The sequence below is a fragment of the Heterocephalus glaber genome, unplaced genomic scaffold, assembly GCF_053883595.1.
Source record: "Heterocephalus glaber isolate CG9 unplaced genomic scaffold, H.glaber_assembly_v1.0 deba00001586, whole genome shotgun sequence".
Taxonomy (NCBI): Eukaryota; Metazoa; Chordata; class Mammalia; order Rodentia; family Bathyergidae; genus Heterocephalus; species Heterocephalus glaber.
This window is the reverse complement of record NW_028258364.1, coordinates 19,364,183-19,387,572: the sequence shown is the minus strand read 5'-3', so window position 1 is coordinate 19,387,572 and position 23,390 is coordinate 19,364,183. Positions and strand designations below refer to the sequence as shown.

The following is a 23,390-nucleotide window of genomic DNA, read 5'->3' as shown; positions in this document are numbered from 1 at the left end:
GTACCCTAGAAGTCATCATCTCTCAGGAGCTGATGCTGTAGAGGACTCCCTCCTGTCAGCTCTTCCTTTCCAGACTCCCTCCTCAGCAGCCTGCTCAGTCAGTACCCTCAGGAGATAAAAGGTCACCTGCTGAGTCCACCCCGTACTAGGTCTGCTTCTACTTATCTTAAGGCTGTGAGTCACTCCCTTCCCTCTATTCAACAGGAAACACCACTTTAATGGTTATTCATTGTCCCTACAACAGCCTAGGAGGTCACCAGGCCTAGGTGGCAGAACACTGACACCAGAGAAAGATGCAGTGGGAGGTTCCTAGAGTCAAGAAGTGTCTGACCCTTTAAATGCTGGAAGCCTCTTGTCAAGTCTCTTACTCCCTTTTTCCTCTTGCCTGTTCCTGCTGCTACTATCCCGAGATCTTCAACAAATGTAGCTACTTACTACACACAACAGTGTGTATGCTTGGCGATTCTTTCCTTATGGAAAGAACACAAGAACCTGAACTATTTTTGGCTAATTCAATTGTAATAGTCCTCCTCCTAGACAAGAGCCGGGGCTGAGCCCCTGAGACGTGAGTCATGCTTCGAGTCTCTCTGACCTCCCCTCTGCCTTTTCACTTATTAAACACATAGTCAAAGCTATTTAGAGAACATATGGTATGTGGAAGAATGCTTTAGAAAATACGAAGAACTGAAAGGCACCAGGTTTCTTCCTAAGAGTGTATGGTCTAGAGCAGTGGTGGCGAACCTCTGGCATGTGTGCTGCAGCGGGGTGTTTGTACCACTGACAGTTCTAAAAGATTCACCATCACTGGCCTAGAGGGAGGCAAAGAATGTGCTGGTAAAAATATTAGCACTAAGCTGGGTGTGGTGGTACATGGCCACCCACTACTCTGGCAGGAAGATTGGCAAGTCTGAGCCCAACCTGGGCAACTTATTGATTTAGAAAGATCCGACCTCAAAAAACAAACAAACAAAAAAAAACCCACCCTAGTAATAATAATGAAGAAATAATAATTCAGAAAGAAAGACGCACTGAGGTCATATAAAGAGATTTTAAATGTCATCTGGTGCAAGTAGTCCCGTGGCTAAGTCTGGTGCCAGTGCTCCACTTAACTACAAACTTGTTTTCTTTTCTTTGTGGTGCTGGAGATTGAACCCACAGCCTTGCTCCTGCCTGGCAAGCACTGTACAACCAAGCTCCTCTCCCAGCCCCCAAAATATTTTTAAATAAGCAAATCCAAACTCCTCCCTAACTTGGTAATCCAGCTCTGTAACAGTTTCATTTCTAAGGTCTCCCTTCCTCCCTAATTCAAACTGTTCTTCACATGAAAGGTTCAAATCCTTTTACATTCTGGATTACTCTCTAAAGTCAACTCAATATTGTATCCGTACTTCCTTTTTTTTTTTTTTTAAACCAGTAAAGTCTCAAAAACCAAACTGGAAGGGCTGGGGATTTAGCTCAGTAGTGCCACGCCTGCCTCACAAGCAAAAGGTCCTGAGTTCCATCTCCAGTACAGAGGAAAAAACAAAAAAAAGGAGAGCTGAAATACCTGCTAAATCTTTATTTTTCAAAATAAATAATTTTATAAAATCAGTATTTCACCAAACAAGGGATGTCTTAATATTTAAAAAAGGAATAAGGGCCGGGGATTTAGCTCAGTGGTTTCGCTGCCTGCTGCGCAAGTGCAAGGACCCGAGAGTTCAATCCCTGGTACCAAAAAAAAAAAGAAGGAATAAAACAAAATAAGAAGGAATTAAAAAAAATGGTCTGTGGGAATTGTACATTTTTGTGGAGTACTGACATTAAGGAAACACTGGTCTAATCTAGAAGTTTTGGAACCAAAACCAAAAATCACAGATATGATCTAACCAGCAGCAGAATTGAGTGTAATAATCACCATCTGCTTTCTGGATACTACATTCCTGTTAATGTATAATAAAATGTGGCAGATTTTTCATACCTTTCTTTTTTTTCCCCTTTAGCATGAAATTATGTCATTTAAAAAACAGATGAGAATACAGCATTCCTGCTTAATACTTATAAACAGATCTCTGCAAAACTCCAAGTATATACATGGTTGAAAGTCAGCTGTATAGAACTTCATAATTATTTTAATGATAAATTCTCCTTGGAAAACAATGGGATGATCATGTTGAGAGAGAAACTGAAATATAACCTATTACTCAATTATATAAAATCTTGATTATAAATTATTTTAAAGTCAGCACTATTATTTTCAAGCAGAACACATTAAAAAAGATGAAGTCCTAACTTGTAAACACTCCATAAATCCTCATGAAAACCAAAGAGACCTAGAAAGAGAAAAAAAATCAGCCATTACTGACCCCATAACGTAAGATGAAAAATAACTAAAAATTCCAATTCACATCTAAGAGCATAAACATCCAAGACAAGAAGTTCCAATGACAACTGTCCAGAGTGCAATGCGGCCCAGTCCTGAGGTGCTGCACACTGTACATCACTACCTAACAGTCACCCTCAGAAGAAGGCCTTCTCTGAGGGGAAGCACCAACAGCAGATCCTAAACATGTTAATGTGAGCAGGGGCAACCTGGGAGGCAAAAAAAAAAGGACTGAGAAAGTCTGAGAGCAATGGTGACAGTTTCAGCAAGCCACGGCTACTGGGAGAGAGGGGGGCACCTCAGAAGAAGTGTCACATGGGAGGTGATGAAGAAGGGAAAGGAAGTGACCAGAAGACAAAAGCTCTACTAAAGCAAGGCAGAGCTGCTGGGAGGAGAGATTCATTTTCATAACAGAATTCTATGACAGCAACAAATAAGAGAGGAGTTCCTGAAATAAAGAGACTGATGAAGCTACCCAAGTTTCACCCCCAACTTAAGATTGCCTTTTGTTAGTTAAGTAAAATGTAGCACAAATCAGCAGAACAGAAAAAAATGCCCTAGTATGCACAGGACGTTACTTCCAGGGAACAAAAAGTAAAAACCCATTGGAACACAAAAACAAAGAGCCTAGCAATAACGTAGGAAAGATGTAATATAACTTTCACAAATTATACTTAAAAAGAAATACAGATTAGGCTGGGGATTTAGCTCACTGGTTGCGCCGCCTGCCTTGCAAGGGCAAGGACCTGAGTTTGATACCCAGTACCAAAAAAAAAAAAAAAAAAGATTAACAAAGGATACAATACCTCAATCAGAAACTCAAAACTTGATTGAACAATAATAGGAACATGTAAAACAGGAGCAGGTTGAATTTCAATTAAGATAAATTACAAGATGCCCTACAGAGATCAGATGTGAAAAAAAAAATCAAAGAATAAAGGATATAGAAGAGAGGCAACGTAGATCCCATAGGCAAAGAACACTGAAAAAGGAAACAGTAAGCTTGACATGTGGCACACCTCTGTAATCCTAGCATTCTGGGAGGCAGAGGCAGGAGAATCACAAGTCCGAACCCAGCCTGAGAAAGTGAGTAAGATCTATCTCAAAATAAGAATAATTGTTTTTAAGAGCTGGGGATACAACTCAATCCCCAGTACCACCAAAAAAAAAAAAAGGAAACAAATATAATAAACAAGTATTACAGAGAAGCTACTGAAAACATCTATCTACCTTCTGAAACCACGTATCAAGGAAAACTTCTCCTGATAGCTGACATAAAGACATGTCCTGGTAAACAATTCAATCTAGACAAAGGAAGAAACCTTTGAAATTCTGAGAAGACCAGTTCGGCATCAGCAACATAAACAAAGTAAATAAAAGGAGGGCATTATTTTCAAAAACTTTAAACAGGGTGCTGGGGATTTAGCTCCGTGCCACCATGGCCTGTCTTGCCAAGTGCAAGGTCCTGAGTTCAATCCGCGGATTAAAAAAAAAAAATTTAAACAAGCTATGAATCAAGGATTTTATAACCAGTCAAGCTGTCCTTCAAAATTAAGGCTATGGGAAAACAGTTTAAACAAACAAGAACTTAAATATTTCCACAAGTATTCCTCAGGAATCAAGCAGATGATGAGATGAAAACGTAGCCAACCAACAAACCACTGGGAAAACTTCAAGAAAAGGTCTGCTGGTAAACACTATGTATATTTAATTACAAAACTAAATCTCACCTGGCATGGTGGTGCACACTTGTGGTCCCAGCACTTGGGAGGCTGAGGCAGGAGGACTGCCTTGAGTTTGAGGCCAGCCTGACCTACATAGTGAGACCCTGTCTCCAAAAAAGGGGGTCTAAATCTCAAACAAAGGTGTTAAGGAGAAAAAAAAATCATACATAAAATGACACCTTCACGAAGTAAAAATATGGTTACAGAGTCACAGGAAAAGAGGCACAAAAAAAGGGGAAAGATCTTCCTTGCCTCATACACTAGAAAATGAGACTCAACAGCTTTATTTCAACAAACCAAAAGCCAAAGCCTAAATAAAAAAGAAATCAATGGCCAAGTGTGGTGGCGCACACTGTAATACCACCACTTGAGCGACAGAGGCAGGAAAAATCACTGCAAGTTCGAGGCCAGCCTGAGCTACATAGCAAGACTGCCTCAAAAAACAAAACACAGGGGCCGGGGATTTAGCTCAGTGGTTCCGACGCCTGCCTTGCAAGCGTAAGGTCCTGAGTTCAATCCCTGGTACCAAAAAAAAAAAACCACAATGAAACAAAACAAAAGGTGAAAAAAAATTTTTTTCATTTTTCTTTTTTTTTTTGGTGGGAGGAGGGTGTTTGAGACAGGGGCTCTATGTAGTTCACTCAGCTGGCCTCAAACTCATGATCCTGCCTCAGCCTCCCAAGTGCTGGGATTACAGGTGTACACCACCACACCTGGTTGTCACTAATAGCATTTTTTTTTTACTAATAGCATTTTGAATGTTGTGCCCAACCCCATTTCCCCCACAAACCCTCGGGTTTTTGTCCTGTATGTCTGCAGTGCTGCAACTTTTAAGAATCTGTATGTCCTAGGGCCGGGGATTTAGCTCAGTGGTTCTACCGCCTGCCTCACAAGTGAAAGGTCCCGAGTTTGATCCCAGGTACCAAAAAAAAAAAAAAAAAAGAGAGAGAGAATCTGTATGTCCTGATATAGCAGAACTGTCTATACATTTATACATTAAGGAAGAACATGCTGATTCAATTCTTAACCACTAATAATCGAAGGTGACCTAGTAATAGCCAAGGAGAGCTCTCTAAAAAATAGCACCATTTAAAGTAGAACCCATTAATTACCATGGAAAGAAAAAAATAAAGCTTGTTTTCAAACACACGTGAAGCTAATCAGCCAATCTAAGGGTAGGCTTTTTTGTGTAAGTATATTAATTTTTCAAAAGCAAACTTTCATTTCTCCTTTCATGTAGTCAAATACAACCTCAAATAAGACTAGCTTCCCCAGATGATCTTTTGGTAATTTATCTTAACTTACCAATTTATCTCAAATTATCTCAACTTAAGATTTGTTCATATTAAACTAACAACAACAACAAAAAAACCTCAGTAAGCACAGCACACCAAATAAAAACATTGGCCTCACCATAATTTATTTCTACAGGGCAATTTTTCTTTTTCTTTTTGAAAAAGACTTGGTTTTATTAAATTAAAAATTTAAGGAATTACTTTAATAGCATAGTAAGGAACGAATAACATAATTCATACCTTATCTTGGGGAAAAAACCTAAATGCAACAAGTTCAACTAGTTTCTGTAAAGTTACAACTTTATTGTGGTGGTATTGTTTTGAGACAGGGTCTCACTCCGTATTCCAGGCTGGCCCTTCAACTTACTATAGAGCCCTGTGTAGCCTTGTACTCTGACCATCTTCCTGCCTCAGCCTCCTGAATGCCAGGCTTAGAGGCATAAGCCACCATGCTGGACCAAGTTACAACTGTAAATACAAGTCTGTGCAGCACACATCATAAGAGAGCTTCGATATTTATGTGTACAGCTGGCATCCCAGGCATCCTTAAAGTCAAGAACACAACCATACCATAAAATATCTTCCACACACCCTAATATTAAGACCTGCTCTTTAAACCTCTTCACTTGCACTTCTCAACCTCAGAACTAGCAAATGATACTTTTCAGAATCATTTTTCACTAAGAATCTAAGTCTTTCTCTCTTCCACACAGACAATGTCCCTAAATAGACAGCAACTTGCATTTACATGTGAATGCTAGCTGGCTAAGTTCTCTGATGCAGTGACTTGCTCTCTTTCCTATACAGACCTCCCAGTATACTTTGCTAAATTCTAATATGTACTTCAACTGAATTTTTAAATTTTTTTTAAAAACTCATAAAATAACTCTAACCAGGCCAGGGATTTAGCTCAGTGGTTTAGCTGCCTGCTGCGCAAGCGCAAGGACCTGAGTTCGATCCCCAGTAGCAAAAAAAATAAAAAAATAAAAAAAAATAACTCTAACCTAAGGATTTCCCATCATTTTATATCCCTATTTCAAAATATCACATACAGTGGTCTTCAACTTTATCAGCTGCAGAATTTCAAGAAATGACACATAACTGATCCTTTCTGCCTGGAGATTCAATTCAGCAGGCTCCTCACAACAAATTCATTTTAATCCCATACTTTTTCTCCAATGCTAAAGCCACCAATAAAGAAACAATAATAAAATTTTCCTATTATGTTTTTATGATGAAAGGAAGACCATGTAAACAAACTAATATCATGATTTAAATGGTATAAATCAGTGACAGCAAACCTTTTAGAGCTTTCAGTGATGCAAATAGCCTGCTGCAGTTTGGCACTACTGTTACAAATGAAAACCTCCAAAGTCTTACCAGATAATACAGGCTCTGTCCAGCATCCTACAATTACTTCATATACTGTACAACAGCAAGGCCCAACCCAACTCCTTTCTCCAAAAATACTTATGAAAGCCCACAATCCAAAGATCTTTCTCTTGGCCTGTAATCACTGTTTTGTTTTGATTTTGGGGTTTTTTTTGCAGTACTGGGGATTGAACTCAGGACCTTGTGCTTTCGAGGCAGGCACGGTGCCACTGAGCTAAATCCCCGGCCCTGTTATCACTGTCTTAACACTTATTTCATGCAATAGGGCCGGGGATTTAGCTCAGTGGTTCTGCCACCTGTCTCACAGCGGAAGGACCCGAGTTTGATCTCCAGTACCAAAAAAAGCAAAAGATCATTTCATGCAACAAACATGTATTAAGTACCTACTATGTAACCTCACTTTAACCAATGTGAACACAGCCATTATAGAATAACATAAGACTGATTGGAGTCAATGAAGAAAGAGAGAGTGCAGATGACATAAAAAAACTGTTCAGAGAAGTGATGGCAGAAAACTTCCCAAGGAGGGGAAAAGAACTTGACATACAGATAAGTGAGGCATACAGGACTCCAACTAGCCTTGATCAAAAAAAATCTACACATAGGCATATAATAGTTAGGATTCCAGAAATCCAACAGAAGAACAAAATTCTACAAGCAGTGAGAGAAAAGAAACAAATCACATACAAAGGAAAGCCCATCAGAATCACAGCAGACTTCTCAATGCAAACCCTCAAGGCAAGAAGAGCTTGGAGTGAGGTATTTCAAGCCCTAAAGGAAAACAGCCTCCAATCCAGATTGATGTACCCTGCAAAACTATCTTTCAAAATTGATGGAGAAATAAGATACTTTCATGATAAAGAGTACCTCAGGAACTTCATGAATATCAAAACGGCACTCCAAAAAATTTTGGATAATACCGTAGGAAAAAACAATGAGGATCACAGCCCCAGGAAATCCAGCAGAATGAATCCATTGGGCGTGACAAATTAAATGCAAAAGGGGAGAATCCAAAAAGAAAAAGTCATGACAAGGCTTTTAAAACTTTGAACTTCATCTCCCTAATGAGTGTATAATTCAATCTTGTTATTGTACAGATTAGTATTTTTCTGATTCTAGAGTTTCACACCATTCCTTGTGCTCTACTGGCTATTTATCATCTTCTTATGTCTACTTTTTAATTGGGTTGTCTATTAATGAGCTGTAAGAGTTCTTTATATATTCTGCTCATAGGTTATATCCATTGTAAATATGGTCTGTTTAAGGACTACTTTTCATTTTAATGATGTCATTTAAAGTTCTAAATTTTGATGGAATCTCATTTATCAATTTTTTTCTTTTATACATCATGTCTTTTGTATATTAGGTAGTTCTTGCCTACCCTGAATTCATAAACATTTTCCCTTATAATTTCTTCTTAAAGTTTTATACTTTTAGGCTTTCATATTTAGGTTCACAGATCCCTTCAAGTTATTTTCATGTATGGAAATAAAGGGTTGAGGTTAATTTTTTATATATGGATACCAGGTGTTCTAGTGCCATTTGCTGAAAACACTATCTCTTCCTCAGCTGTTGAATTGAGTTTATATTCTATAAAATGCTAATGTTAAATAATCTTTCAAAACTCAGTGGACCATATATGTGTGTGGTTCTATTTCTAGACTCTCTGTTTTATTCCAATGATCTATATGTCTTTCCTTACACCAACACTGCCTTGATTACTGTAGCTTTAGAAGAAGTCTTAAAATTAGGTACTAAACGTCTTCCAACACTTTTTTTTCCTAACTTTTCTAGGTCCTTTGTACTCCTACATAACTTTTAAATTTCAATATCCAATTCTTCATTTATAGCAAGTATACACAGACTTGAATTTTTATATATACTTTGTGTTTTCTAATCCTGCTAAATTCAAATACAAGTTCTAGGGGCTCCCAGAGATTTCTTAGTATTTTCTCTGTAGATGATCATTTCATCTACATATAAAGATTTTGCTTCTACCTTGCCAATCCTATCCTAATTGTGTCATTTTATTGCCAGACTATTTTGGTGGGGCCTGGATTTCAAAGTTTAATGGACAGATAAAGAGTAAGCATATCTGCCCTTGTTCCCCACCTTAAGGAGAAAGCATTGTATCTTCTCCATTCATATAAGGCATTCTCACTGGAAGTATGGAGTACATGTCTTTAATCTGTTGAGAAGGTTCTGTTCTACTTCTAGTCGCCTGATAGCTTTTACCATGAACAGCTGTAGAATTTAGTCCAATACTTTTTCTCCAACTAGTGACAGGATCATACGGCTTTGTCCTTTCCTCTGTTAAAATGATGACTTTTGGGGGTGGATCTTCCAATGCTGAACCAACACTGCCATCCCTACAACAAAACCACTTTCTACATACTGCCAGATCTGACTTCTATTACTTTGTTTTGTTAAACAAATTTCTATCTATGTTCATACTTTTTTCTTCTATTATCTTCATCCAGTTTTAGGATTAGCACAATGTTGAGTTCCTAAAATGAGGGGAGAAGTGGTCCTTCTTTTTTCTGCTTTAATTGTTTGATATCATTTATCAGTTAAAATGTCTATGAGCCTGCTGTTGTCATATAGGTAGGTTTTCCAGCTAGGAATATACTTTCTTTAATAGGTGCTATTCAAATTTTATATTTCCTCCAGAGTTAGTTACATTAATTTGTCTTCCAAGGTACTTCTTAGAAGTTGTCAAATTTATCTCAAAACAGATTCTTGAAATATGCTTTCTATATCTTTTTAAATTCTGTAAAATCTGTGGTAATGTCTCCTAGATCTTGATATTGTAATTTAAAAAATGTATAATCGATATTGTGTAACAGGAAGAAAAGGTCTAAAGGTGCAGGGGACGTGGGAGGGGTAGGGGAAAGGAAAAAAGGGAAAAGAAAAAATATGAGAAAAGGAAAAAAATGGAAACAAAGTCTTTGCAAATAGGGAAGGGTGGAGGGGGTGAAGGGAGGGCAAGGAAAGGGGAAAAAAAAAGAACTAAGATACTCATGTAAAGGTACAAGATCCCAATGATGAATGTAACTGTATTTTATACCTAAAATGTACCAATAAACTTAATGGGGCAAAAAAAAAAAAAAAAACGAAGTCCCTATTCTCAAAAAACCCACATTTTAATTGTGGAAGATATGTAATAAATACACAAGTAAATATACATTACGTGGTGATAAATTATATTGGGGAAAAATAAAGCAAGCAAGAGAGAAATAAGGAAGTAAGGTCAGGGCTGGGGATGTGGCTCTGGTAGAGCACCTGCCTAGCATGCTGGAGGCCCTGTGGGGATCACCAAAACAAGAAAGTAGAGGAGTACTCTTCCTGTTCAAAGTAGGCCTCTGTACACAGCATTTAAAGGTCACCTGAGCACAGTCCTAAAAGAAACAGAAGATTCAAGCCAGGTCCTCATCCAGAGGAACAAATTCTGAACAAGCAGTCCTTTGGATACAATCTTTATGTGACCTAGCTTTTTGTCTCAAAACGCGTTTATGAAGAAAGATATATCTGAACCAATGCTCTGCCAGAACTGCATTAAAAGAAGCAGAAACATGAAAGGAAGTAAGAAGGCACAGCAAGGAGAGCTCCCTTCGGCTGAGGGTGCATGGTCAGTAGCTCTCAGCCCTCCCATCGCTCCAACACCTCTAGCACCTCTATGAAAACAGCCCTCTAGCCAGCGCTTCAAGATGCCAATGCTATTATCTTCAAATGACTAGTTTGCCGAAGCCCCAATAATGACCCAAAAGGACCGCAGGGCTTTGAAACAGCAACAGAACAGAACATTACATTTAGTTCCCTATTAAGCACGCTTCTGTCTGCTTTTCTGAGAATATAGTGTTCCTTATTACTACTGAAAACTAAAACTGTGATCATTATTTTACTAGAATATCATATTCCCAACCAAATAAGTATTTCTATCCTAACCTTTTGAACCAAACTAACCATTTTTAAATATTAAAGGTTTCTAACATAAAACATTGAAAAGTATATGCACTGCCAATTTAAAATAAAAATGTATTTATTTCATTCATAGTACACCACATTCCAGAAAGAATTTGAGTAGAAATTTAAAAGGAAACAAAAGTGAATTCACCACATCAAAAGCTTTTTACTTCTCAATAGATTTTTATAGACTTCTAAAAATTGTGGGTTTTTTATAATAGAATATATTTACATCAAAACAAAATTACAACCAAAAAAAAATTACATTTAGTTTTCTGGTAATTTTTCATTTTCCAAATTGCCTTTATTTTTCAAATGAAGAATTTCATTTCACAATAACTGTACATATTAATGGACAACAGTGCTATTTCAATACATGTACACAAAGTATAATGATCAGATCAAGGTAACAAGTATATCCATCATCACAAACATTTGTTTCTTTGTGTTGGGAAGAGCCCAAACCCTCTCTGTGAAACACAACTGGCGCCAACATTAGGAGCTCTTCCTCCTACCCAGTGGCATCCCTGTACCCACCATCCATGCCTCTCCACCCCTCACCCACTCTGATGCACATGTGCCGCATGGATTTTGTTTGTATTGGTAGTAATGGGGGTTGAACCCAAGGCCTTCATACTGAGCTATATCTCCAGTACTTCTAATTTTTTAAATTTTGAGACAGGGTCTTCCTAGGTCACTAATTTGCCCAGGCTGGGTTTGAACTTGCAATCCTCCTTCCTCAGCTTCCCAGATTACCATTACAGGCATGTGCAACCTTGTGCAGCTCCACCATCCTGGTATACTTTGAACCAGAAGTTTATTGTAGTTTTAGGCACTTGTCTAGCACGCATGTTCTTGTTTAAACTTTTGATTACCTGCTATGTATAAAAGGGGCTTCATTTCTGGAAGAAATTTGTTCTATTTGTTTATATTTTTCTTTGTTATATTCTAAATATATACAGTATAGCCAAAAGTATATTAAAATCAACTTCAAAGTATCTACGCTCAGCTGCTAAACTAGAATTCTGTCACATATAAACTTAAGATAAATCAGCAGAGCCCGGAATGCATGAGACTGTGGGCTTGATCCCCAGCACACTGCCAAAAGAAAAAAAGTAAAATGATCAGCTGACCTTTCATGTGCATATGGAAACCTACTTGTTATAATCCCTAGTATGAATTTCATCCACAACTAAAGTTACCCCAAAGGTCATTAACTGTAAAAACAGAACATTTTCAGTGGTAATAAGTCAAATGAAGTAACTTACCTACAATATTTGCAACCACCTAACAGTTATTACAACTGTTACCCCCTCCTTCCCCAAAATAGTTAAACACTAAACAACAATAAGATAAGTGCCCTAAAAAACAAGGCTGATTTCTGACTAACCCTCATTGTTAACCTTCTCAGTCTGTCTGCTTAATAAAAATGGCCACCTTCAGAAGTTTCAAGATTAAGAAAGGAAAAAACAAAAAGATTAAAAAGGACTCTAGCCAGGCGTGGTGGCACATGCCTATCCCAGCACTTGTGAGGCTGAGGCAGGAGTGCCACAAGTTCAAGGCCAGCCTGGGCTACACACAGTTGAGTTCAAGGCCAGCCTGAACTACACAGCAAGACCCTGTGTCAAAAAAACAAAAAAATAGGCTGAGGGTGGACGGTGCCATGGCGTGCCTGGTGAAGGTCACTGAGGCTTTCCAGAGACCCCAGGAACGCGGCGCTGGTAAGGTTTTACTGCCACACAGAGAGGACCATATGAAGGGACTTGTGCTGCGACAGGATCCCTCAGTGATGAGGACACTGTGTCTCGGCTGCTCCTCTCTCCTCATCCCGGGCCTCACGGGCACCCAGCGCCAGAGACGCCACAAGGGTCAGCGCTGGACAGCACAGACCTGCCCAACACGCCAGTGCTTCCTCAATGATCCCGGGCATCTGCTCTGAGGGGACCCGCCTGAGGCCCAGCTGGGGAACCGAGCAGATTTCAAACCACAGCCCCTGCCAAACACAGCCCACCGCACTCCAGCCCACCTTCCTAAGGAGAAAGTGCAGCCGCAGGCTCCAGTCACTGGAAATGAGGAAATGAATTTACCCCGTCTTCCAGATAAATAAAATGTAGCTGTTTTAAAAAATAAGTAAATAAATAAATAAATACCTAAAAAGAAAGGACTCTTAAAAAGCGTACTGTTTCCCAGGGGGATGGGGCTCAGTGGTAGAGACCTTGCCTAGTACTTGCAAAGGCCTGGGTTCAATCCCCAGCCCTAAAGAGAAGAAAAAAATGTACTGTGTTCAAAATGGTAAACATTCACCACATTTGAACTCAAATTTATTAAAAATTCAGTTCATCAACTGCACCAGCCACATTTGAAGTGTGTAACAGCTATGTGTAGCCAATGGTTGTATGGTTGTATTAGAGCTGATAAAGAACATTTCCACAATCACAGGGAAAAAAAATTTTTTGAGACAGGATCTCACTATGTAGTTCAGGCTGGCCTCGAACTCACTATGCAGCCTAGGCTGGCCTCAAACTCAAGGCAATCCTCCTGCCTCAGCCTCCAGAGCGCTGGGATTATAGGCTGTGCCACCACAGCAGGATTGATCACAGAAAATCCTATTGTTCAGTGCTTCCCTAAGGGATCTAGGGCAGAGCCAGGAAAACAGTATGTTTTCAGTAAATCCCAGATATTACTACTGTGCTAGTCATTTTTCTAACCACTTTTACAAGAAAATAAAATTCTGTCCTCAGACTTACAACATAAACCATTCGAGCTAAAATCCAAACCCACATTTATTAATAGTGTACAACGTTTTAAGCATTCCCACTTTGGATTATTTTTCTTGACTCACACTAATATCTGAAGAGTACAAAAGAGAAGGAAGACACAAGAACAACCAACCTAGCAAGGTCTAACTTTCCCAAAAGGAATAAAATATTAAAAAAAGTGTCTTTTCTCCTACCCTCACCACCTCACCTTTCCTACCTTAGATCATAAAAAAGTAGTGTAAAGACCGAAGGTACCTTTTAAAGCCCTCAATTTTCTAACAACTTAACTTTTCAAATAAGTTAAAGCAGTGTGAAACAACTACAACAAAAGAAAAAGTTGCTAGCAAATACAGTTATTTTGTTGTTGTTGTTTGAGACACAGTCTCACTATGTAGCCAAGGGTGCCCTGGAACTTGAAATCCTCCTGACTCAGCATCCAGAGGGCTGGGATTACAAGTGTGTGTCATCACACTGGTGCTCAAACATAATTCTTTAAACAAGATCTTACATAATATATAACACATTAAATCCAGCTTTCCCCTTTTCTAGAAGAATCACAGACAAGAAACATGCAGATATTGTGACCAACTTATAACAATTCTTAGTAAGAAAACCCTATGTGCAACAAAATTTTAGGTACCAACCAACCTAGATCAAGCCATGAAAAGCCAGTGCAAACTCTGAAATTTTGCAACCTAATGTTTAAACCACATTTCAACTGAAAAATTAAGGCCAAATATTTCATTATTTTAAAATTGAGGTTTCAATTTTTTAGAAATTACAAACTAATTTCATCTCCTACGTAAGTTCACAAACAAGTATGGTACAAAAAATAAAGCTGCAGCTCAAAAACTGAATGCTTCCAGAATGATTTAACAGTTACCAATCTACTAATACCTGACCATAAACTCTAGGAATATGACCAACTTTTCCTTTACGGGTGTGGAGGGGCTAAAATCAAAAGAGCTAATTTACTATAAAAGCTGAAGAAGTAGAAGTCATTTTGGTGGCATTTTGTTTTGTTGTTGCTGTTTGTTCTGAAAGAAGGTCTTGCTCTGCAGCCAAGGATGGCCCAGTACTCATGATCCTCCTGCCTCAGTTTCCCAAGTGTTGGTATTACAGGCATGAGCCAAGGTACCCAGCTAGCAGAAGCAATTTTTTGAGGCAGGTGACGAAACCACTGAGCTTAATCCCCAGCAGCAGAAGCAATTCTGGACAAACATTACTAACTACTCTTTCGGTTAGTAATATTTTCCTCTTTCCTAAGGTAAGAAAACAATAAGGACATTATACCTCTTTTACTTTTTTTTTCCAGTTAAGTATTTTTCACATTTTTCTTACATACACCCTATTACAATGAATCCTTTAGCGCTGTAATTCCACCAAAGAAAACCTAAGATGCTTAATCAAGGACTGTTATTCTATGAATGTTTAAATAAACTATGGTAAATCGTATCATGTAATAACATTCAGCAGCAAAAAGGAAAAGATAGCTGGGTGTGGTGGTGAAACACATGTAATTCCAGCACTTGGGAGGCTGAGACAAGAGGATCACCATGAATTTAAGGCCAGCCTAAACTACATAGTGAGACCCTGTCTCCAGAAAAAAAAAGATATAAGCAGCTTGGATGAATCTCAAGGAAACTGTGCTACAGTAAAAAACCAATCCCCCCCCCACACACACACACAAAAAATAGGGGCCGGGATGTACCTCAGTGGTTCCACCGCCTGCTTTGCAAGTACAAGGACCAGAGTTCGATCCCCGGTACCAAAAAAAAAAAAAAAAAAAAAAAAAATCCCAAAAAGTTTCTATTGCATGATTTTTAGTAAACACTGTCAAATGACTAAATAAATAAAAGAGCAGCAACAGTTAAGAGGTTGGGGATAGAGGACGAGAAGGTGGGCAGATGTGGCTCCAAGAGGGTAGGTACCCAGGGATTCTGTGTGGATGGTACTGTTCTGTGTCTTGACTGCAGAAGTAGAATCTACACACGTAACAGTGTTGTACACAAATGACCACAAGCAAAACGGGGAAAATCTGAGTAAGAACAGCAGAGCTAGGCCTAGTGGCGCATTTGGTAACCCCAGCACTCTGGGAGGCTGATGCTGGAGGATCACAAGTTTGAGCTCAGCCTGGGCAACCTAGTGAGATTTGTTGCAAAAATAAAAATAAAAGAGGGCCAGCGATGTAGCTCAGCGTGAAGGCCCTAGATTCAATCTCCAGTACTGCAAACAACAGAAGAAAATGGTATCAAGGTCATAATTATGATCTGTAAGTTTTGCCAGGCATTATTTAAAGTGCTAGGAAAAGTGGGTAAAGGGTACAAAGGATCTCACAAACTATATCTACAGTTATCTTAAAATTAAAAGTTTAATTTTGGGGAGTATTTTTGGGGGGGGGTTGTTTTTTGTCTTTTTGGAAGGGTCTCGCTTTGTAGTTCAGGTTGACCTAAACTCAAAATGTAGCCCAGGCTGGCCTCGAACTCATGGTGATCCTGCCTCAGCCTCCCCAGTGCTGAGATTACAAGTGTGTGTGTGGCTAATTTTTTTTTTTTTTTTTGTAACGGGGATCAAACTCAGGACCTTGCAATTGTGAGGCAGGCAGCGGCACCACTGAACTAAATCCCTGGCTCTAAGTTTAATTTTTAAAAATAATGCTAACAGTTGGAAAAGTCTGAAAATGAAATGAAATGGGAACAGTATCAGAGAATGACTGTGAATGGATGGTATTATGGTTCTACAGCACAATGCTTGTTGAAGTATTTAGGAATGAAGCATCATGCCAACAGATTACTTTTGTTTCATATATATATAACAAACAGCCAGAGAACACAAATGTGACAAAAATGTTAAATGTATGCAAAGAATTTGAGTGTTGCTGGTACTCTCAATTTTTCATCTTCATTGTTTTCAATATCGAAGAACTGAGGAAGGGGCTGGAATTACAACTCTGTAGTACAGCTTGTGCTTAGCCCTGGGTTCAATCCCCAGCACCATATAAAAGGGGGAAAGGAACCTAGGAAATAAATTGTAATAAAGCTGTTACAGTTCTACCTGTTCAAGGTCTAAGAAATAAGCGCTGAGAGTGTAGCTCAGTAATAGGACACCTTCCTAACAAGGGCCAGACCCTACATTCAATCTCTAGCATCCAAAAAAGCAACGATTATTATTCTCCCAAAACTATGCTACAATCCCACTTAAGAATTCAATTAGTCCTCAAGAAAAAAAAGTGAAAATAGAAAAAAGTAGAAACAAAGCTTGTGTACATGGGGAGGGGAGGAGGCTTGAGGTGTGGAATGGGATAAAAAAATTTTTTAAAGAGAATTCAATTAGTCCTGTAATCCTAGCACTTGGGAGGCTGAGGCAGAAGGATCGCTGAGTCCAAAGCCACCCTGGGCTGCATAGTTCAAGACCAGCCTGAACTACATAGGGAGAACCTTGGTCTCAAAAAAACCAAAAAACACACCAAACAAACAAACAAAAAAACTCAATTAGTCTTAAAATGTCAGGGTAACTAAGAGTTAAGTGAAACTGGATGTGACTTCCTGTTGTTCAACATGAACTGAAATCCCAACACTTGGGAGGATGAAGCCAGAGGATTGCAAGTTCGAGGGCCTTGTTGACAACTTAGCAAGATTCAATCTGTAACACACATGGGTATTTTGGGTAAAATCAAAGTTACTTTGATAAGAATGATCATTTCTAGAAAAACTGGATCCTCAGCGTTCTGCTGTTCAAAAAAATGACAAATTTAATCGTAAGGGTTTTCACACACACACCCTCCAAAATTTGTCTTCAATTTGGCAAGTAGAGTTAATTCTTTCATAAAGAAACGTTTGCGTGAAAGGAGCACCCCCCACGCTAAGCACCAAATGAAAAATATGTTACAATGTATTAATTATAGCGCCAAGGCTACAGCACATACTCTACAACATAAACAGCCCCTACAAACATAAATGCATTTATGGTTTTTAAAGAACACCAACTGTACACATTTGAAATGCAGGGAATGAGCCTGAGCCAGTGCCAAGATCCATCTAAAAAGTTCTTATAGTCTCTATTCTGTGCAAAGTTTTTGCATCAGTGTTAATATGCTTCAGTGTGTGAAAAAAGTCTTGTTTCAACTAAAGGCTCTCAACTTTTCACTTCCTACCGGACCGCCCCTCGTAACGGGCCCCACCTCCCGAGAAGGGTGATGGGGTGGGGCTGTTTCCCGCTCGGAAACTAAGAAATAAATGTCTCTTCTCTGCTGCAGAGAGGAGGGAAAGAGAGGCCGAGGAGCTGTGGGGTCAAGTATGCAGCTGACCACAAGGAGGTAGTTGCTTGGAAAGCTTCCTTCCCTCCACTGAACTCCCTCCTTCGTTCCCTCCTCCCAGGTCACTCAGTGACCCGGGCCTGGCGGAGACAGGTGAATCCCAGGAGGGGAGGCAGAGGGAGGGACACACGATGGAGAGAGAACCGCTGCGGCAATGAATGAGTCGTGCTACATTTGCACCACCTGTTCCTTCCAAGGGTGCCACCCCGGCCTGCTGGCAGGATTCCTACACCAGCCGCGCCGCCACTACTCCGCGTGCTGCCCGCTTGCTTGCTGAAGGCCAGGCTTCGCCTCCCTCTGCTCAGGGAGGGCGAAAACTACCAGTCTGGCAGCCAGGGAGTTCGGGGCCTAGTCCGGAACCAGGCCCTCTTAAGGCGTGGGGACGGGAAGGGGGAGCCTGTGCCCCACAGCGCGTGGGGGCCGAAGGAACTACCGGGAGGGGACGAAGGAGTGGGTCCGGCCTTACTAGTACTACGAAGGCGGGGTCCCGGCAGGGGTGGCCCGGTGCCCGCCCGGCCGAGGTGAAGGGTGACAGGCCCGGCTACCGGCGAAATCCTCCCCGCTGCTCGCCCGGAGCTTCACACTTACCAAGATCCTCTTGAAGAGCGCGTTCTCCTTGGGCGGGAGGCTCACGGCCGGCATCGTTCCGGCTGCTCCCGCTGCTCCCGCCACCACCCGACTCGGTCAGTCTGTTTGTCCGACCGCCGCCACTGCCGTTCCCCGGGCTCCTTCAGCCTTGAATACCCCGATCTACCGCCACCACCAGGCCTCGGGTGTCGCCGCGTCGCCTTTCCGGGACACCCCCTTCTCCTCGTCTTTTTCCCTTTCTCACTTAATGCTGCCGCCGCCTCCCCCCCCCCCACGGGTCTCCGTCGGCGGTTCACGTGGTAACTGAACAGACCGACAGAGGCAGCCAAAATGGCGGACGCAGAGGGCTTTCCCACCCGGGTCACAGCTCCTATTGCGCAGGCGCGATGACCTTCTTTCCCCACCCTCTACCGCGGAGCCTGTCGGGAACCCGGAGGGTAGAAGGGCACGGCTCTGGGCCGGCCCCGCCTGTCCCTGCCGTGAGGCGCGCCTTGGAGGCGCCCGGGTAGGGGCGGGAGTAGCCAACTACGCCTCCAACTGCTTCCTCTTCAAGAATAACCTTTCTGCTCTTTCTTGCTAGACTGGCCTTTCATTCATTGGGTAGACGCACCCAGACTGTGTGGTCACAGTTTGAGCCTGAAGTGCTAAAATACAGATGTAGGTGTCCAAGGAGCGCAGTAGTGGATCCTGGCCGAAGTGCCTAATGGAGGAGCAGAGGCGAAGGGGAAAAGACAAAGGGTTCACCGCGGTGGGGACTTGTGAACAGATCTGGAGAGGAAGGGGTTTTTCGAGGTTGAAAAGCACGGAAGAGCTTGACCTATTAAGTGGACCTGGCTGGCTGGGTTTCGGTGACTATTGCCTGGAAAGGTCGTTAGCCACTTCCGAAGTGACATATTTGTACTGCCAGAGGAGCCTGTGAAGGATAAAGTCTGTGATTTTGTTTCATTGCTGAGGTTATACAATGCAGGGCTGGGCAACGGACTGGACAAGTCACCTTGGTGTAGTGGATCAAGAAGTTCAGAGTCAGGGCCGGGGATTTAGCTCAGTGGTTTCGCAGCCTGCTGCGCAAGCGCAAGGACCCGAGTTCGATCCTTGGTACCAAAAAAAAAAAAAAAAGTTCAGAGTCACTGATTCGCTGGTGCCAGTGTCAAGCTAATGCTTAGTACTGAGTGTTGAGCTGCCCATCACCAGAAATCCTCAAATCTTAGAAGCCGAAGAAGAATATTAGACGGGAATGTTCCACCAGACCGAGTTAGACTTGATACTGAATAGGACACCTTCCACATATGAGTCATTTCATTAATACCCGTCAGTTAAACTTCAAAATGGCATTCCAGAGAGGGTCTAAATTTTTTTCAAGTCATAAGAGCCATTTTGCCCTTGATTATCTCCCCAGAGCCTGAATTTAATCGGTAGCATTCTTTGCATTATGAATCATTACACACAATGTGCAACGGTTTTACATTTTTAAATTTATACAGATACTTTACAGTTGAGGATGTAGCTCAGTAATAGAGCAAATTGTTCTTATTTGACCCTTTCTGCAAAATTCACTGCCCCCAAGAGGCCTTTCAACTATCTGCACTGTTAAAAGACACCCCCCCCCGCCCCAAATTCTACTAACTATGGGTGATAATTTTAGCGTAGCCACTAAAATGGGTTTCCAAATCTATGGTTGCATATCCAAAAATCCCAACAGCAATATTATATGCTATGGCTTTCCTGAATATAATGTTCTACTTTTATATTCCTGTATATAATTTCTCCTGTAAATAATGTTCAATTTTCCCTAAGGGGAAACAGATTTCTTTCAGGGGTTTTTTGTTTTGTTTTGTTTTTGAGACAGGGTCTCACTATGTAGCTGAGGCTGGCCTCGAACTCACAGAAATCCTGCCTCAGCCTCCCCGGTGCTGGGACTACAGGCGTGTGCCACCATGCCTGACAGGGGAAGCAAACTTCTGATCTTCAAAACAAACAGTGGTTTCTACCAGAATATGAGCATCTGATTAGATGAGCCAGCAAGATCCAGTAACTTGGCAAATGTCAATTCTTTTTGGCTGATAACAAATAACAATTTTTAAGACTCAGTGAATATTTGTCTCATTTCAACATTTATCTGATTCATTTCCAAGATGAAATGCACCCACAGATAATAGTTTGACCAGTCAGTGACTTGATAGCCTAAACTCAATGATACAATATCTATTCTGATCAGCACTACTTGACAAATAGAGATTTCCTTTGAGTTATGTTATGAATGGCAGCTGGGCTTCCAGGAAGTTGTAGGAAGTCCATATCCAAAGCTAAATGATGCTGCAGCTGCTGAAGATCATGATATTACTTCATTCATTTTACCACATACATGTCCATGTCACTAGTCCCTGTGGTCAAAATGTTTCCTCCAGGGCTGAAGATGTAGCGCAGTAATAGAGCAAGGGGCTGGGTTCAATCCTCAGTGCACACATATACACCACCCCCTCAAAAAAAACAAACAAACTTCCAAAAAATAAAATCACTGAACCTTAATTCTACAGAAGGAATATACATAGTGAAATGTCTCCCGCTTCATATATATGTAAGATGTTCTTTATTGAAACATCTACATGTTAGTAATTTACATTTTATAGAAAAACAACATAAAAATATATTTTTCACCCAGATTTAATAAATGTTAACATTTTGCCCTTCTGGGTTTCTTATTGTTTTAAAGCTTGCAGATACAAGAGGAAGTTTTTCCTCCTGAATTTGACCTGTAGAATTTTTATGTCTCATAAGTCAATAAACATGTATGTAGTAGTTTTGCATTTTATACTATTTGCAACTCTTGCTCTTTTTTAACTCTCCCCTGGAGATGTGGTTGAGTAAGATGTTTCCTAGTGGAAAAGTCTAGGACTAAAGCTTTGTATTTCTACCTACTAACTCAAATCCCTGCTCTGTTCACCTGGGTCATGAATAAAGTTTTAGCATTCAAAGTCAGGAGATGTCAGGAAGCAATTTCTGCCAAATATAATAGCTATTAGCTCCTGGCTGGAATTGCTTTATCAGGACTCTTCAAGATGGAGTTTCACCTACAGCTGCTGCCTCCAAGTGTAGAGTTCCATAGTTCAAACATGCTGAGAGTAATGTGCTTACATTTCATCACTGTCCTAAAATATACACTAGTAAAAGGATACAGTAACCAAACCCCTGAAAAAGAACGAAACAGACTTTCCCAATATGAGTACTGAAATTTGTAATTTACTCAGTGATTCTGTATACTCCGATTAAAAATGGCTCCTGTTTCAACTTGTTGGAGACTAGCAACAACTTTGTCAGAACAAGGTTCCCAGGGATGTTGCAGAAAGGATATACAACAGACAGGTTGCTGAGCAGACAAGAAGTTGAGAGAAACCACTGACTCAGCGCATTAGTTGGGTGGCTTGCTTACTTGAGGGTAAGTCCAGGAACTCAAACTGGGTTGCAGACTCCAAAGTGACTCACAATCTAGCAACCTACCGAGCCATTGTTCTCATTTTAAAATGAGGCAGAAAACGTAGTACAATTATTTTACTCTTTGTTTTTGGTTTCATTTTTGGTTTAAAAAAAGATTTTAAAACGGCACTGCGAAAAAAATAGAAAAAAAAGTTTTGCTAACATGTATTTTGCTTCTGAAAATGAACCTAAATGGCATTAGGTTAAAAGAAATGGCTTTAAATAGATTTAAAATTTATCATCTACCTATACTGTTTTGTTTGTTTTTGTTTTACAGTACTGGTGCTAAGTCACTAAATCGTTTGGGCTAGCCTGGAAGTTGGAATCTTCCTGTCTCAGCCTTGTACATATTTTTGCAGTCTTTTTTTTTTTTTCTTTTGGTACCGGGGATTGAACCCAGGTCCTTGTGCTTGTGCAGCAGGCAGCATGGTCTTTAAAACATCACATTGAACTGAAAATGTATTGCATAAATATCTGGTTCAATTCTGTAAGATAAAATAAAACCTACCTATTGGAGCTGGATGTGTTGGTGCACGCCTTTGATCCCAGCACTGTGAAGGCTGAGGCAGGAGGATCACTGTGAATTCAAGAGGGGCCTGGGATAGAGAGTTCAAGGCCAACCTGAAGTACATAGGGAGATCCTGTTTTAAAAAACCAAAACCAACAAGACAAACAAAACAAGGGCCTGGGATTTAGCTCAGTGGTTTCACCCCCTGCTGTGCAAGCTCAAAGACCAGAGTTCAATCCCCAGTACCAAAAACAAAACAAATTACTGATTGCTACAATGATTTTAATAGGCAAAAACAAGTTAATTACTATTTCCAGACACCTTGTTAGTTGCCCAATGGGCCATATACCCTGTGGGTTCCCTGTTACAGATGTAAAACTGAGGTATAGACAGTAAGTAATTCGACTCAACATCACTGCGCTGAAATGCAGTGAGCAGGAGTAGGATTTGACAGCGGCAGTTCCACCAGGCCTACAGCCCAAGGTCTCGGCGGCGGGTCCAGGCTTGGCAGGTGGGCAAACAGGATCAACAGATCTGAGATCAGGCTGAATCCTAGGGCGCTTTCATTTCTTCTGGAGTGCCTCAGGGTTGGGAGGCTTACGTGTGCTGCTCAGTTCAAATGGACTTTAGGAGATGTTGAGAGATCTTTTCAAATACAGGGTGTAACCTGTTACCTCGGTTGAGCCGCTGTCTTCAGCTGATGCCCTGTGATGCTTGTGACGCAGGACCTAGACTAACACGTAAACTAAAAGTAAGATCAATTTGCCGCACTGCGCCTGAAACCCAGAACGTTAGTTATTTTTCAGCACGACCCTTCATTTTCAGTTTTCGGCCTCTGGTAGGGACGGTTTGGTAAACCTTCGGATGGGGTCCCAGCGGAGGAGGAGAAGGTGCACCCTCAGAAGACAGAGGAGTGGGTGAATGTTCCCGAACCCCGCGGTGCTGCTGAAGCCGGGGCTGGGCTGCCTGGGATCGCGGGGCCGGGACTCACACCTGCGGTGCTGCAGCTACCCGCT

At 40.8% G+C, this 23,390-nt stretch overlaps 1 protein-coding gene across 3 annotated transcripts in view; it reads right to left on the bottom strand.

Moving 5' to 3' along the window:
- The window catches only part of Naa15 (N-alpha-acetyltransferase 15, NatA auxiliary subunit), an 88,665-nt gene extending 69,898 nt beyond the window's left edge, over positions 1-18,767 (bottom strand). For 2 of the 3 annotated variants that reach the window (XM_004854986.4, XM_021236505.2), the window contains exon 1: positions 18,396-18,758. In XM_004854986.4, coding sequence (XP_004855043.1) covers positions 18,396-18,449 — 54 coding nt within the window. In that variant the 5' untranslated portion in view covers positions 18,450-18,758. Of the gene's footprint in view, positions 1-18,395 lie in introns of all 3 variants that reach the window. The other variant, XM_004854985.4, reaches the window with a different exon arrangement.
- Positions 18,768-23,390: the final 4,623 nt, after the last annotated feature.